Source organism: Barbus barbus, assembly GCF_936440315.1.
Source record: "Barbus barbus genome assembly, chromosome: 36".
Lineage (NCBI taxonomy): Eukaryota > Metazoa > Chordata > Actinopteri > Cypriniformes > Cyprinidae > Barbus > Barbus barbus.
In genome coordinates this window covers 11,661,126-11,679,318 of record NC_136714.1, presented here as the reverse complement: position 1 = coordinate 11,679,318, position 18,193 = coordinate 11,661,126, and the positions used below count along the sequence as shown (strand labels likewise).

The window sequence follows — 18,193 nt, the reverse complement described above, 5'->3', positions numbered from 1 at the left end:
GAAACGGCTAATAATAAAATGTGACATTCTGTAGTTTTGTCTCATATTCATCTTTTAATCATATTTGCAAATGTCTTGACTCCACAGCCAACAGTGCAATTTTGTCTTTACTGTTCAAATACTTGGAGGGCACTGTATATATATATATATTTTTTAATGCTGTCATTAGATATATGTATATGCATATATTCATATAATATATAAATAAATATGTATATATATATATATATATATATATATATATATATAAAATAAGATATATATATACGTGCGTGTGTGTTTATATTGTCACACAATAATTAGTTTTGACTTTAATTTTATTTAAATATAGCATTATAAATATAAGCATAACATGTAAGTATTATACATGTTGATATGACACTATCACAAAAATATTGGTCTCTGACCTTGTCTGTATAAATATATCCATCTTTTAACTTTGTTGTTATTAATCAATACATGCTGTTAATTAATCCCAAATAAATAATTCATTAACAATCTGCTTTGCCCATTTTGACTGTTTCTTGTAGCAATTCGGCATTATGCCTCAAATGCTGTTGATACATCTCAACATGCTGAAAACGGATGCTAATCTAGAGAACAAGATGGATGATGAATGATATCTAATGAACCAGATCACCCAGATGTGTTATTTACTTTTTTATTTGGATGTGTATGTGTTGTCATTCACTTCACCGCTTCTTGGAAAACAATACGATTTCACTCCACTCACTCAATAGCTAGCGAGACTGCTTTGTTTCCAGATGTCACTGCAGAACTCAAGACACCTTAGATGAGCTCTCTGGTTAAAGACATCATCCTTCCACATCAGCTCAGAACACTGTATATCCACAGGTACAAGCAGCTCAAAATACTTACACGACAAAAATACTTACACAGCATGAGCTCATAAAGCACAGGTCAGACAGACGTTCATCATTCATGAAACCATATTCAATATTAAACAAGAGAAATGGCTTATGTCAATCATCTGCTTGAAACACTGCTGACATACTTATTGGATTTTACTTCACAGGTCAGGTCTCGCTTTTGGTGACCTATATATGTCAATTCCATTTCCTGTTCCATTGGAGCATGTCCAATTGGTAAAAACCTCCATTTCATACAAGGGACCTTCCAACAGGAATCTGAGGGATGTATGGATCAATTGACCCTGGTATCCTATTGGCTTTCAGAAAAATGTCAACATGAAGGATTCATTTGTAAGGTGACAACAAGCACTGTTAATTGTTCTCCTTCAACATAACACAATACAGAACACAGACACTTAAAATACCAATCAATCAAAAAAAGAGTATCAGTGTAATCAATCACAAGTAAACTAATATAGTTTATTGATGGCATGACTAAACCATTGTATGAACTTACTGATCTAAGATGTTTTAAAAAGCAAAATAAATAATAAATAACAGCTGACTGTGAATATTTTATTCAAAATTCTGAATATTTTATTATTGTTTTCATTTGAATAATTTTATGAATATTATTCACTGAATATTTTAAATATATATTTTATTGATTTAATTTTAGTTAAGTTTTTCAAGTCACTCTTTTTTATTTTATTTGTGTTTGTGTGTGTGTGTGTGTGTGTGTGTGTGTGTGTGTAAAACGTTTTCCAGTAAAAAAAGGGATTTCTAAGATATTTCTAAAGGCATAAAAATAACTGCTGATTGTAAATATTTTTGCCAAAAGACAGATTTTTTTTCTGTTTTTATTTTAATAATTTTATGAAAATTATCCATTAAATATTTTTAATCTATAATTTTTTGATCTAAAATTTCTTAGATATTTTTAAAGGCATACAATAAATGCTGACTGAATATTTTATTCGAAAGTCAGATTTTTATGAATATTATTCACTGAATATTTTAAATCTATTCATTTTGAATGTAAAAATTTTAAGACATTTCAAAAGGCATAAAATAACTGCTGTGAATATTTTATTCAAAATTAAGATTTGCTTTTAGTTTAATCATTTCATGAATATTATTCACTGAATATTTTAATCTAACATTTCTAAGATATTTTAAAAGTCTTGAAATAACTGCTGACTGTGAATATTTTATTCAAAAGTCCGATTGTTTTTAATATTTAAATTTTAATAATTTTATGAATATTATTAAGTGAATATTTCAAATCAATTTCTTATTAATTTGAAATTACATTTTCAGTAAAATTTAAGTCCTAGTATCAATTATCAATGACACATTCAACTGATCAAAATTGACAAAGACATTTATGATTTCATAAAAATATATATATTTGAAATGCTGTTCTTTAAAAATATAAAATAAGAATCCTTAAAGTATAATGTTTACCAAAAATATGAAACATCAGAACTGTTTATAGTTATAGTTTACAGACTTCTTTTACTTTAATACTAACCAAACTATATTTTCTATCTCCTAACCCAAAATCTAAATCCTAAAGTACTTTTCAACAAGTCAAGTAAAAAAAAAAACACTTAGTGCCCCTTTAACAAGAAAGCTTTGTTTAAAGTTTTGCCCAATAAAAACAATTACTCCTGTAAGGAAATGTAGCCCATTTTATGTGCAGGGCACGACAGAAAAGTCTATGTAAATGTAAGGTTGTCTGAGCAGATGCTTGCAGAGAACGGTGAGAGTAGAGTCCAAGGCTGCGAGGCAAAACAGCAGACATGAAAGTGCAGCATCTATTTAATTTAATGGTAACTGCTGGAGGGTCTGATGTACGGTACAGAGGGATGAAGTGAATCCTGAATGAACAAAGGAAGTAGGAAAGAGCAATCCCTTAAGACTCACAGGGACCGGCCTGCTGTGCCCTTGGACAGTGCTCAGGACAGGTAACACATTACAAGCCATTTAATTAGACCTCGGCTGATGGATGTGACTGCAGGAAATCAAAGTATGAAACATAGATCCAGCCACTTGAATATGCTGTTCTACAACACAAGACACATGCAATACAACCCGGGATATCCCGGTGGGATTTGACGTGTATGTGGAAGAAGTCTGGGAGGGATCGAATGACTGTCTGCGGCTCTCACATTCCCTGTTACTAAAAGCAAGTGTGCGAATAAAGGCGCTCGGAAGTCGCTAAAAATGTGCGAGATGTCACACAAGCAGCAGGCGTAATTTGTGCTAATGATATTCCTAAATAATCTACGCTAATTACTGAGGTCAACCAAAATTATTCTCTCCATATGTTTGCTGTCTGGAAAATCTCCCTCTGAGAAAAAAATCAAATACATGGGCAAATGTGTGTGTGTGTTGTAAGGGACAAGGTAAAAATATGACTGACTGCCTTTGTCACAGTATTTGAGGAAGGGAATGAGTCATGCATTAGTGAAGCCCAATGGATTTTGTGTTGATCGTGTGAAAATTACTTTTGAAGGATTGTTTTTCTCTTCACACCTGCAGCCTGTTCCATAGTCTTTCATGCGGACGAGGATGAACAGGTGTGCTACTGCTGCTTTTGGTATAAAAGAAGCTTAGTTAATTCCAATCGTCCGTCGACTACTATGGAAATCTAATCTGATGACGAGAAATGAAGAACATGAATGATGTGGAAATGCCTCTTATTTTCACAGTTTAAACCACTTTTCAAGAAAAAATAATTGTGTTTATTGATTTACAGCTATGTAGGTGTATCGAGTATTAGCAGACATACTAAATCACATTTGAATCACCTAATCCCACACTAAAGTGCTTAAAATCCCTTCACCGTTAAATACTGGCCTCCTCTTTCTTTTCTGCCAGATGTTTGTAGGTTTTTAAAAAAAATTATGAGATTAAGCAAGTTTATTAATCTCTTTCTGCTAGTGTGTGAATGTAGAAAATCCTTCACTATGTTTGAGCTAATACTTGAGCCTGAGAATGTACAGTGCTCTTCAAAATCTGCATTATGTCGATACAAGATCATTTCAAGTCATTATCACTTTTACAACGGAGATGGAGAGTCTTTATGGTGTTGCAGGTATGCGGAGCTGTTGTTGCAAACAATTGTCTGAAGTGTTAATTGAGTTAGCGTTGCAGAAGTTGTTTTGTACTCACAGATCAGCTGCATAGACAAACTTCATAGTTCATGCATAATACATTTAGCAAATATTTACAAATGCTGCTTGTATACTGGTCACTTTTAATTCTGGTACTGATAAATAAGCAAAGTAAATATGTAAAGCCTTATTCACACCGATTCTTCGTAGAATAGCTTCTGGCTGACAAAACTGAAAACATGCAGCTGGAGAAATTAAATCTGTACACAATCAGCGTTATTTCCAATCAGGGTCCAAAATGAACTTGCTGTACCAGCCAATGTAGGGTAAACTGAGAACATTTACCTGCAATAAATAGTTAATGATTTAAAGGGATAGTTCACACAAAAATGAAAATTCTGTCAATAATTACTCACCCTCAGGTTGTCCCAAACCTGTAAGACCTTCGTTCATCTTAGGAACACAAATTAAGATATTTTTGATGAAATCTGAGAGCTTTCTGACCCTGCATAGACGGCAACGCAACTGACATGTTCAAGGCCCAGAAAGGTATGAGAATACGTTTTGTGTGCAAAAAAAAATAAAAAAAATAAAATGACTTTATTCAACAGTTTCTTCTCTTCCGTGTCAGTCTTCGATGTGCTTTCATGAGACGACCGCGCTTCATTTGTGTTCTGAAGATGAACGAAGGTCTTATGGATTTGGAACAACATTTGGCTGAATAATTAATGACAGATTGAACCCTTCAATGGTGTATTCTGCATTTATATTTCCATTTAATATATTAATAACATAAGTGATATTAATATAATATAATCACCATGTTACAGTTCCTAATGAACTTACAATTTTATTTACCTGCCATTGGCATTTGGTGAATGCTAATTTTGAACCCTGTTCCCAATATATAGACATGTCACCCAAGGGAAATATGAGACAGAGATAATATTCCTAATTTACAGTTGAATCAATGTATACAACACAAATAATATACTCCATATATTCCAGAACTGATAAGCACACATGCATAATCGAATCAAAAGCAGACATGATCTATGCGTGTAATTTCATTGTTCCATGTATCATTTCTAAAACTCCATAATAGAAACTTTGCAAATTAATTGAACTTTATTAAACAGCTTATTTAAATATCTCCAGGTTTTTAATGAAGATGTTGTTTCAAACCATTGTTTCTCCAACATGGTTATCTGCTCTTTTTTTATGTTTAGAGCAGCTAACCCTCTTTATCTTCATTTAGCTCATTAGGCCAGTCTCCAGAGCATTGTCAAAAAATATGGGGATGTTAAAGCAAACACAATCTGCCTTGTGCACAAGGACAGTTTTTGTTTGCAAGCAAAGCACAGTCGGATTTTTTATTGTACAGCATTGCAGACATTTAAAACCCACGGTTCCACCTCCGAGCTTTGGTGTAATTAAACATTTTAGATGCAAACCAAATTGCATATCTTCCAGCCTTCAGTTCAGGGGTCACTTGAACCATTACTAGCTCTTTATGAACATTATCTTGTGGCCCTCACTAATTAGAGTGTTCTGCCTTATCTGCACATTAAAAAGACTGCATTGCGGCGCACCACTCGTTTAGTACTTCAAACACTCAGCTCTGAGATTATCAAAGGAGAAGCCTTGAACGGCTTATTAATGTGGCCAAACAAGCCTCTTTAATAAAGCTGTTTAATCCCTACTAAAGAGCAAAACGGTACTCACGGTCACTGCAGAGGGGACCTCCATATGTCGTCATGGTGCAGTCGCAGGTAAACCCCTCCCACTGCTGCAGACACACTCCCTGATTGGAGCACGAGTCCTCCGTGCAGGTTGTGCCAGGGCCGGCTGAAACAAGTTACAATTATTATAAATCACATAAACATTCATCATGTCTACATTTCACAACGGTCACTAACATCAGTTGTGAGCATGGTGACAGAAACATGGCAATGGGCGAAGAATTTGGCAGCCAACTTTGTCAACAGAAATCCATAGAATTAATTGATTATAATGTATAGGTAAAACACTAACAATTTAATAACATTGTTCAATGTAATATTTAGCATTACAAAATGATTATTTACTTTTGATGCTTTTCATTGCAATGTTGTGATGCCTTGTGAGCCTTATAGTATTCAAATAAATTTTAGTTTGTAGTGTGATTTTTGCTCAAAATTATAATCCAAATGGTTATTGTCATTTGAGAAATTTGCACTTTTACAAAATTGCACTTTCCCCAATAATCACAAATCAATAGAATGTTGACTCATACACATGGTTTATTTGAACTCATCTAGTGTACTGATATATTAGTCTAATTATTATATACATTCATATCAAAGACTTATGCACTCTCTCTGTCTACATTATGAAAATTGGTAAACAAACAAAAATATGATAACAGTGAAATTCCTAATAGTAATTCCAATAATTCCAAATTACTTCTCTATTAAAACAACAGCGGTTGAGTAAGTGCATTTATTCAGCAGCCACAGTCGCAAACAGAACACAGACTGGCTGAATGACACTTTCATTTAAGTCAAACATTTCACATGGAGATCGCTAAACTCCAACTTACTTGTTTGTCATGTTTTAAGATCATCGTTGGCATTTCCGTAATGAAGAGTGAGCATGTGTGTATAGTTGCCAGATTGCAAAAATTAAGCAAAACACTAGGCAGAAAATGTACCCTTTAAATGGAGAAGCTCTTATTTTGGGGATTTGAACTCTTGATATATTATTAATAATAATAGTAATAATAATATGAAAAAAATGTATTACAAAAAAACTAATAGTAATAAAACAATGTAAAAATCACAATAATTTTAAAATAAAATAAAATTAGACTGACAGGAAAGTCCAAAACTGACAGAATGTCATTCCACTCGTGTCCTGTGTAGTGTAGTCTTTAATTGCATGTGGAAGTTGTGTATTTTGAGTTTAGGGTCATATGTTGTTATGACGGCCTCTGAACGGCTCGGAGCAGCAGTACACTAACCTTCACAGCCTCGCTCCACTTGACCAACACGGTGTAGAGCATCTGCGATCAGGTCAGGAAGCCTGCCATTCAGGTCAACTGAGGCCAGGCAGCCCTGATAGCCATCCCGCGATGCTATGAGCTTGGGCAGACTGTTGTACATGCTCTTCCCAACACCTCCAATGTACAGTTCTCCTACACAACACACACAGAGAAAATCATATCATTATCAACACATTACACCGTAAGGTTCATTCAGTTGATTTCTTCTTTAAAGTCAGCTGATTCTCCATCTGGGGTTGTATATCTGTCTTTACAATAAGGCAGAAGTCAATGATGATAGTGTTGCATTTAAATTACGTTCTTCATGTTAATTGGAGCTTCATAAGGTGTGATCCTTTGGTACTCTATGATGAGCTGAATATGTGTGGTTCTCTTTTCAACCAATTCCCTGCTGATGAAGGCTAATTCCAATGAACCTTTGATGTGCAGAACAAAAAGAAAAACAGGCTTGTCATAAAACGGCATATAATTATGTAACATCAAAGTTGCCCTTGAGCAACTTTGAGGAAGAGAACATGAGGATAAGCATATGTGAAGATGAAGGAGACGGGAACCCCAGTACAATATATAGACATGTTTCTCACTATAAGCTCCGTTTCAATGCTCATTGGTGGTGTTTGAGTGAGGGATTGTGCTCAGACAGAGATTTAGGAATGGAAAAGAGAGGTGGAGAATTGAAATGACTTGGCTCTTGAACACAGTACAACATGTCCCTGTGTCTGGCTCTTAAAAGCAGACTGACGAAACACTGTTCAGAGGAGCCTGTTTAGAATATTAAAAAAAAAAGAAAGAAAAAAAGGAGAGTCTAACTAAATTCCTGGATTGAATATAATATAATGTGCTTATATTGTAAATACAGTGTAAATTCTTTTGAACTGATCTCAGTGGGGTATAATCTAAAGAACAAAGAATGACATGTAGATGTACAATTAATATTTATTATTTTATTAAATAGTATTTATATAATAGTATTTAATAGGAATGCACTTAAATGCTTATTGGCAAAACTGGGCAACAGCACATAGTAATATCAGAATCAGAATCAGAATTAGCTTTATTGCCAGGTATGTTTGCACATACGAGGAATTTGTTTTAGTGACACTAGCTCCACAGTGCGACAGGACAGGACACAGATAGAAAAAAAAAAAAAAAAAAAAAATGAAAATAAAATAAATAATGGACAAATATACCAAAATGGACAATGTGCCAAATAGCACAAACACAATATACAAAATAGACAATTCGGTATGTACAGGTATGCTAGGTGCAAATTTGAAATGTAATAAGTATGTGTGTAAAATAAACATAAAAAGTATGATAGTGTTGTGTGTTTCATGTTTATTGTTAAGAGTTCAAGTGTTCATGAGATGGATTGCCTGAGGGAAGAAACTGTTCCCCTGTCTGGTCGTTCTGGTGCTCAGAGCTCTGTAGCGTATGTGACGAGTCGGCTGCCTCCCCCCCTTTCTATCATCACCACCCCGTCCCGTATTCGCCGCCCTTCACCAGGCTCCCGACGGGAGTGGGTGTGCGAGAGAGGAGGGGCGCTGGATAGCCACGGCTGGTGGCGTTTGATGAGGCGCACCTGATGTGAATGCAGCCTCATCACCGCCGCTGTTTAAATGCCGAGCGCGCCTCTCCTCGGGAGACCGGTCTCTTCCCCGTGCATGCACGCTGGTGTCCTCGTGGGTCCAGGAAGGGTGCGTTGAGGAGGAGGACTGCCGCACCCGTGAGACGGCTGACGGGCCAGGATGCCGGGCCGTCGAATCCCCCAGAAGCGCCGGGAACCCAGGAGTTGGAAGAAGCCGCGCAAGAGACACCGCCGCCACTCGCTCCCGGCCCCGAGAGGGGAGCGCGTGCGGCCAACGGACTCCGCCCCTTCCCTGGACCCTTCCCTTCTGAACACTACCCTCCTGCACTAGCCCCGCGGCACAACGAGGACACCAGATTCCCCGTTTATTTGGACACTTTTCCCCCTTTGGACACTTTATTTTACCTTTTATTGTTTAATAAAATCCTCTCCGAGGCTTGACGCCACACCCACTGTGTCTGTCGTTTGCTCCTCCCGTCACACGTCGATCAGACGGCAACAGTTCAAAGAGGAAGTGTGCTGGATGTGAGGGGTCCAGAGTGATTTTAACAGCCCTTTTGCTCACTCTGGATAAGTACAGTTCTTGGAGAGTGGGGAGGGTTGTACCAATGATTTGCTCAGCAGTCCCGACTACCCTCTGTAGTCTTCTGAGGTCAGATTTGGTAGCTGAGCTGAACCAGACAGATATTGAAGTGCAGAGGACGGATTCAATGATGGCAATATAATAATAATTATAATAATAGTAGTAATAATAATAATAATAATAATAATGTTATATTACTATATGTTAATTTCTATATTGCCCAGTAATTTTTTAAATAATAAAATAATATAACTGTCAGGGTTCTGTCACTTCGGTCTAGTTTATTCATGGTTTTGTGACGGAGCCCTGACACTCCCTTCTTGTCTTGTTTTCTGGTTTTCTGGCTCTCTTGTCTGCGTGCTCGGTTTCATGTTGGGGCGTGGTGTTCGGATCCCGGCACTCCTGTCTTGTTCAGACTCGGTTCTGGTTTCGTGTCGGGGTTTGGACACTCACGTTCCAGGTTTGTTCTTGCTGGGGAGCAAGCGATTTCGAGTTCGCTCGGGCCGTGCGCTCCTCTGTCATCTGTGTGTGTGTGTGTTTTGCTTGCGTGCTTTCATGTTTGTGAACACGCGGCTTATGAGTCTTCTCATTAGCTGCGTGTTCGTGTCCTGTTTTGCACATGGCTAGTGATTTGTTTTGCTGGCCATGTGCTTGTGTTTTTGTTTTGTTTGAGCACATGGCTGGTCTTGTTTATTTCTATGTGCCATGTGCTCTCATGTCAATTGTCTTGACCCCACCCACCTTGTTTCCTAATTACTGGTTAATTTGCCCCACCTGTTAGCTCATTACCCTCCTCATTTGCTCCCTTTATAATCTCCTTGTGTTTTCAGTCCTGTGCCAGTTCGTCGTCGCAACTTCCCCTGTCGTGTGCTGATCCTGCCTTGCCTTGTCCTGCCCTGCCCTGCCCTGCCCTGTCCTGTCTGACTTGCCTTGCCTTGCCAAGCCTGCCAGCTGTCCTGTTTTTCCCCTACGGGGTAGTTTTGGTTGGTTTTGTTTATTTTTATTATTAATAAAGCCCATTCTCTGCAGTACTGAGTCCTCGCCTCATCCCTTCTCCCCTCAACCCTGACAATAACAATGTAATATTTTGGATATACAAAAAATATATAATCATCATCATCATACAATACGCTATGTTACCATACACTATACTGGACAGGTTTTTTTTGTAATGTAATGTAATGTAATGTTATATAATATAATAATACTGTATTATATAATATAATATAATATAATAATATTATTATGAAATAATATCATTTTTGGATTTACAACTATGCATTAGTAGTAGTAGTACCACTAATATTACTATGTTTATCATATGACATGAAGTAATCAGGGTGATGACTGCTAATAAAATCAACTCAAATATTGTCATCACACATAAAATATTATTCCCCATTGCTGTGAGGTCAGGGCAAATGATACAAATGCTTGTGCCAATATAAACAGATGCACAATTATAACATAAGTGTGCTCATGTTATTCTTAGTTATTGTGTTGTTTAAGGTTCACACTGCTCTTTCATTCTACGCTTATTATTATTCAATTTTTTCATTTTGCAAACATACGTTGTGAAAAACATCAAAGATATTTGGGGAGCTTCAGATAAACATTCTGCAGGCAGACCATGTTTAGAGGGCATTTTTTGCCAGTGAAATGCAATTTCCAACTGAGCTCTGCCGGCAAGACAGGCAATTATGCATTAAAACTGACAAGCAAGAACACATATGGCAATTTTCATCCTACGGTTGAAGAGTGTGCTCTCTCACTGATTGTTTGCTGAAATATGCTATTTTTCCACTCCAACTGAATAAGGCCAATTAGACCACCATTAAAAGCCCCGTTCATCTAAACCTCTGCACTCTTTAATTTTACCTCACTACAGATAAGTTGCATTTTTTCATTCTAACTTTTCCCTCCCATTAAGAGCCCCTCAACCTGACTCACTTCAACTAACTACCTGTAATTGCCCTCGGCGCCTCTTCAGTGGAATCCTGACTGGCTATAGCTCCGCCCCTTAGGATACAGATTACATAATAATAGCCATTATTCAATTCAGTACAACAGGTGTTACTGGCTGAATCTTAATCGAGCTTCTAAAAGCACTGAAAGTCAAAGTGCATTCAGCACCACAAAAACATGTTCCTCGATTCATTTTTCATAAAATGTCTATTAATATTATTCTTCCCGTGAGTCCAGGCTTCAACTCCTAATCAAGACTTCAAGAGGACTAATCTACAGTTGATGCGCTGCATGTGGTGCATTTCATGTAGAGCGTACAAAATAAGGCCTGAAACTCCGAAAAATGAAGACTTTTTGAAACAAATGGTCTGTGAATGGAGGTGTTTAACCTTCAGAAAATGTACATAGTCAACCTCTAGAGGACCAACTAAATAATATATGAGGTATTTAAATCTATTCAATCATATTTTATTAATTTTATATAAGGTTTGTGATTTTTGCAGCCTTGCTACCAAAATTTAGGTTGATATGAATGAGAAAACTAACAGATAGAAACCTACAAGGACAACAGACTTCCTTGAATAAATCATAATACTAATTATTATTATTATAAATAAATAAATAAAAGAAAACTGCTGATTGGTAAGAAATAAAGAATTGGTAACAAATAAATTACAAATTAAATTAAATATATATAACACAGGCTGGATCTGAACTCACATGAGCACCAAGGCTCAATGTCTTGGCTAACCACAAAAAAAATAAATAAATAAATAAATAAAATAAAAATAATAGCAACAAAAAATAAACTTGTCTTACATCTACAGATGTTGTGTCTATGCCAGCTCATCCTCTAAATAAATCCCAGCTCACAGTACAGAATCTGGCGCTGCGCTCAGAGAAGAAAAGTTCAGTCTGCTTTACACAGAATAGCCCATGCATGGTTATTAGCTCTGTATGTCTCACTGTTATGCAAAGACTATTAAGCAGACTTCAATCACAATATTCAATTATACACCCAATAGTTTTTTTTCATTAGTCATTCAATGGATGGCTGGGCAGCGGGAGAGCGGAGCTTCTTTTGTGGGCGAGAGGGAGGAAAATCAATTGCTTTCATATGAAGGAACTGCAGGGAGATTGTAAAAATGACATATCCAGTCATGCGTCTCTGTTGAGTAATGACAAAGCAATATCCCTGCTGGATAAAAATGGAAGACGGGGGGAAAGCAAAAAAGAAACACCTTTGGCTGTGCTCTATAACCGGCGGACAGATCGGATTAAAGCTCCTATAAAAGTATCCCATCATGCCATCAGCATCTCCACGTGTTGGGGATCTAGGGAAAGGTGTCACTATAGTATCACTAGTAGCAGTTGATCATAAGCAGTGTGTTAAGGGACGGATCACTATCACCTGAAGTATTCAGCTTTGGCATGTAAATTCTGCACCATTTTGCTAGAGACACATTACCTAAGCGATCATACTTCCAAATTCCAACTGGTGGGCGAGTTGCAGCAAGACATATTTAGGAACCAGAGTATAATTGACACTAAGGGTGCAACCATTTAAAACACAAAGGTTACCATGTAGAACACATAGCAAGCTAATAAAATGCTCTGACAACCACTCTTAAAAACTACTAAAATGTTAGAATCGACTTGATTAATGTTGTATTTATTAACCCTTGACCTCAACATTAACTTTACCAATAGTAATGTCTGTGTATTTGTGTCAGCTTCAGCTATAGTTTTGAGGACTAAATGACTAAAAAAAACAAACAATCTAAAACCTAATAAATAAACTACTGGAATAGGTTTCACATTTCTTAAATAAGTTAAACTACTTGTTGAAGGACACAATAGCTTAGGGTCAAATGTTGGTTGGTCTTATAATAGTGAATTTGTAACAATTTCGGCTATATTTTTGGGACCAAATGTCTGCACAAAATATTTCTCCAAGTATGCACACTTTTGGACGATATGCCCTAACGGACGCTGTTCAGTGCAGCTGTGTGACCTTACATAAACCGTTGTTTTTCTATTCAAATTATCATAAATTACAGATTGATTATTTTGCACTTCTGACATAAATTAAGAAATTACAGTCACTGCAACCAAGTTTTATAATAAACAGTGGTAAAATATCGACGCTGGAGTCTTTAATTATGAATTTACTCATTTAAAATTACTAAATTACTCATTTCATTCTAATGATACAACAAAAATGTGAGGCTGATCTTTGTGTGTTAAGAGGTTAAAAATAAATAAATAAATAATAAATGAATACATGGATGATAGATAGATAGCTAGCTAGCTAGATAGATAGATAGAGATAAAGATTGTGATTATCTGCTGCATTCTAAAAAGTTTAATTAAATAAAAAAACATGTTATAATTATTAAAAAAGGTATTTAAAAAGTTTGAGTTAGGTATAGAAATAGTTGTTAAGATTTACTAAAGAAAATGTGAGAAATGATGCTAGATGATGATGCTTTGGTGTTTGCCAGAATGTTGTGGTTGCTACAGTGTTTTATGTGATGCTATTAGCTGCTTTGTGCTTGCTTCCTTAGCCACCTGAACATTCTCTATGATATCCTGGTCTTTAGATATGGCTTGGGTCTCTCCTTCAGATGTAAGTCAATGCAAGTTTTATCATCTACCAGGCGAAAACTGTGTATCTAATTGCTTAGAAAAGTAATAGCACAGTTCTCCTTAACATGCTGCATGATCTGAGGCATCATTTGTTCAGCGTTTACAACTAATGCTACGTTCTTACCATGCCTTAAAAAAGTGTGTGTGCGTGTTAAGGAGAACTTTGCCTCGACTGAATTGGCCACCAACAGCTTTTTAATAAACACATTGACATTCATATTTTATAGCAACACCTGGATTTTCCTCACGCCAGGGGGAACAGGAAAGCAATTTGGTTTCAAGTCAATAAAACAAATTTTCAGAAAACATTTACAGGGGCTGGATAGCAGTTCCTTGAGGACGGAAAAAAAAAACTCAATTATCGGACAGCGCGGAAAGTGGCTTGTCACGAGCGCTCTCCACATATGCTCATTTCAACACATAACAGGTCAAGCGTCACTTTCCACTGGCTCCCTCACGGAAAACAACACCACATCTCAGCACCTTCCCATCTAAGGATGTTCATTTTACACTTCACAGAAGAGCACTGGACCCTGGGGATTGTTACGCCACTCTCCATTCTCTCCGGCATAATTGCTTGAACAATTATAACTGACACGTACTGCGAAGTTGCTCTTTTGATGTTTAAAGGACTTGTTCTGGGGCAGCCAAATAAAAAAAGACCTTGGAGCTTGACAGAAGGAATTTGCACTTTATAGCCTTATTTGATTTGGCCTTTATTACTCTTGTACTTAAAGCAACATATTGACGTACAATTCCATTTTTGTGCTGGAGACTTTGTAAGCTTTAAAACTTTTCTTTTCTCACAGTCTTTATCTAAGCATCATGGGTTAGCGAACCATGAGCACTTTGTCAAAAAAATTAATTTGGAGTGCATAGTGTAGAAATGTACTCATGTGTATATACATATGGGTGTGTGTGTGTGTATGAGGGGCCGTACAAGCTTACACACTTACATTCTCCTTTCACATGCATACATTTCTATTCTCATACACACTTATATTCTCTTTTCACATACATATATTTCTACTTTCACACACTTACATTCTCCTTTCGCATACATATATTTTTACTCTCATAGTCACATTTTAACACATATTCTTACATTTTTGCTTTCATAGTCACATATTTTAACGCTCACATTCATATATTTACCTCTTATATTCATATATTTTACGCACACATTTATACATTTTGCTCTTATGCAAATGTATTCAAAGTATACATTTAATATTATAAAAAATAAATGTGTGTAAGAAGAAAATGCATGTATGCCTAAAGAAAATATGTATATGTAAGAGAAGAATATATGCATGTGTGAGAGAGTATAGTGGAAATGGAAGGAGTATGATGGAAACGGAAGGCAGGTTAGGCGCAGTCTCAGCCTTGAGCCTTGTTGCCAGAGACACTTACTATAAGTGTCTATAGATTTGTTTCCACTATGTGACAAATTAGGAAGTGAATAAAGTGGGAGGTGGCAGAATCAGGTTAAGGTCAGCGATATTTTTGTATTATTTCCATTACTCAAGATTTGGACTCATTAGGGTTTATCTCTTTTTAGATAGTTTTGTTTGTTTTTCATAGCAATATCTGGCAACACTGCATCTCCGGCATTTAAACTGACACGTGTCTACACCGGACGCGAGCGGCCAGGCGTGATGCGAAAAAATACAATATTGAACCCATTATAATGATGCTGTCTACCCGGGATTCGGCACCGGTGCAACATGACAAATCCAGGACAGTAAAACTAATGCATCATTCTATTCATGACGTACTGACACAAAGTTCAAATGATTTGCAATAGTCGCTTTGTCGCATCCAGTGCAGACTACTAGACTGTTGCAGCGTCGCGCGTCCGTTGTAGACACCGTGTGACAGTAATCGAAAATGGCCCATATACAGCGTGGGAAGGTTATTCCTGACAGGACACCATTCGGTAACACAAACGTAGTGATCATCATGATATTACAAAGATGCACTGAAGACAGACACGAAGAGGAGAGAATAGTCGCGCAAGCAGATAAAATACTGTACCAGAGAACAATTTAATTGTTTGAGATGCTCATTTCATTGTTTGCTGTAACAGAGCAAAATAAACAATTAATAAATGAAAAAAAAAAAAACATGAATGGAATCCATGATGCCATGCATCTGCACAAGATGTTCAGGACCTCTGGCAGAAAAACAGGCCCACAACGTTAAAGATCCAGCAGTAGCTATATTTAACCGTGGACATGGGGTACTTTTTTTTTATCCGTTTGTACTCAACTCATTGTGGTGGCTTTGCTGACCATAAAAGCCAGTCCCATTTGAAGTTCCAGTCGTGTCTGACAACTGAATTTGCTGAAGTTTGTTTTTGGATGAGTGAGGAGAATTTTCCTTGAAACCCTGCCGAACAACATGCGGTAATGTTTGATATATATTTTTTTAGGTTTCTGACCCCATGTAAAATGAGCCTATTTCCCCAAAAAAGTGGAGTGTTCCTTTAACACAAATATCCAATCAGCCAATCACATGGCATCAACTCAATGCATTTAGGCATTTATACGTTGTCGAGTTGTACTGTGTTGAAGTTCAAACCAAGTATCAGAATGAGGAAGAAAAATGTTCCCTTTGAACATTGTTGTTGGTGCCAGACAGGCTGGTCTGAGTATTTCCGAAACTGCTGATCAACTGAGATTTTCATGCACAAGCATCTCTAGAGTTTATAGGGAATGATCCGAAATAGAGAAGATATTCACTGAGTAGCAGTTCAGTCTGTGAAAATGCTTTGTTGATGCCAGAGGTCCGAGGAGAATGGCCAGACTGGTTTGAGCTGATAGAAAGGCAACTAAACACTCGTTACAATCAATTTACGCAGAAGAGCAACTGAACACACAACACGTTGAACTTTGAAGCTGATGGGCAACAACAACAGAAGATCACACCGGATACCACTCCTGTCAGCTACCTGTAAGAACAGAAAAATGAGGCTACAGTTCACACTAGCTCACCAAAATTGTACAGTAGAGGATTGGAAAAAAGTTGTCTGGTCTGATGAGTCTTTCTGCTGCGACATTTAGATGGTAGTGGCAGAATTAGGCGTAAAGCATGGATCAATCCTTCTTTGTATTAATGGTTCAGGCTGGTGATGGAGTAATGGTGTTGGGGATATTTTCTTGGAACACTTTGGGCTTTTTAGTACCTGAGCATTGTTACTGACCATGCCCATCTTATTATGACCACTGTGTACCCATCTTGTCATGGCTACTTCCAACTGGATAACGCGCCATGTCACAAAGCTCAAATCATCTCCAACTGGTTTCCTGAACATGACAATGAGTTCACTATACTCAACCGTAGTGACAATAGTATAAGCAGAATAATTGATTCCGAGCCATTGAATTATTAGAAAATAATGCACACATGAGGTGGGGATCCATGATAAATGGCGGTGTTATATTTTCTAATAATTCAACTGACCATTGTCTATTATTCCGTAATACATTATTTTAAGGACCAATTCTCACTATTAACTAGCTACTTATTAACATTCATATTTCTAGCATATTGGCTGTTTATTAGTACTTATAGAGCACATATGAATGCCTTATTCTGCATGACCATATTACAGATCCCTTAGCTAACACTTTATTTTAAGGTCTCTTACCTAGTTGCTTATTAGCATGCATATTACTAGACTATTAGCCATTCATTAGTAGTAATTAAGCACATATTAATGCCTTATTCTACATCCCTAATCCTACCCAAATACCTAAACTTAACAACTACTAAGCAGCAAATTAGTAATTTATTGAGGGGAAAGTCATAGTTAATAGTAAATAATTGTTCCCTATTCTAAAGTGTTACCCCTTAACCCTACCCCATACCTAAACTTAACTACCTTACTACCTATTAATATGCAGCAAATTAAGAGTTTATTGAGGGAAAAGTCTTAATTAACAGTAAATATGTGTTCCCTAATCTAAAGTGTTACCATTATTCCTTACTTATTATATCGTTTATTATTTTTTAAACAATTGACACTAATTACTACATTTATTCATCATTATTAATTCATATTTATGACTTAATACATATAATATTTTTGTGCAGTTGCAACACAACATTTTATAACCTCAACAGAGCACGTCATTAAATTTTCAAAAGGACAAATCGTCTGATATGTTTAATAGACTTGTTCATCTAGACACAAATCCAACAGTAAAATGTCTTATTTTTTTTCATTTTAGGAATCGTTCCAATCTACCACATTACTAAACAATCAGCATTTTCAGAAAGGCAGCGGACACTGTAAAATCATTGACAAATTCTCCTTACATACACTTCTGTGGTTAGATTATGTGGTCTTGACAAACAAAGTGGTTT

At 36.5% G+C, this 18,193-nt stretch overlaps 1 protein-coding gene across 1 annotated transcript in view; it reads right to left on the bottom strand.

Moving 5' to 3' along the window:
- LOC306856314 (neurexin-2-like) overlaps positions 1-18,193 on the bottom strand; it is a gene marked incomplete at both ends in the record, with an annotated part of 392,379 nt that overhangs the window by 235,913 nt on the left and 138,273 nt on the right. The window contains 2 exons of the mRNA XM_079395511.1: positions 5,720-5,842; positions 6,996-7,169. Of these exons, the coding sequence (XP_079251637.1) occupies positions 5,720-5,842; positions 6,996-7,169 (297 nt within the window). The remainder of the gene's footprint in view (positions 1-5,719; positions 5,843-6,995; positions 7,170-18,193) is intronic.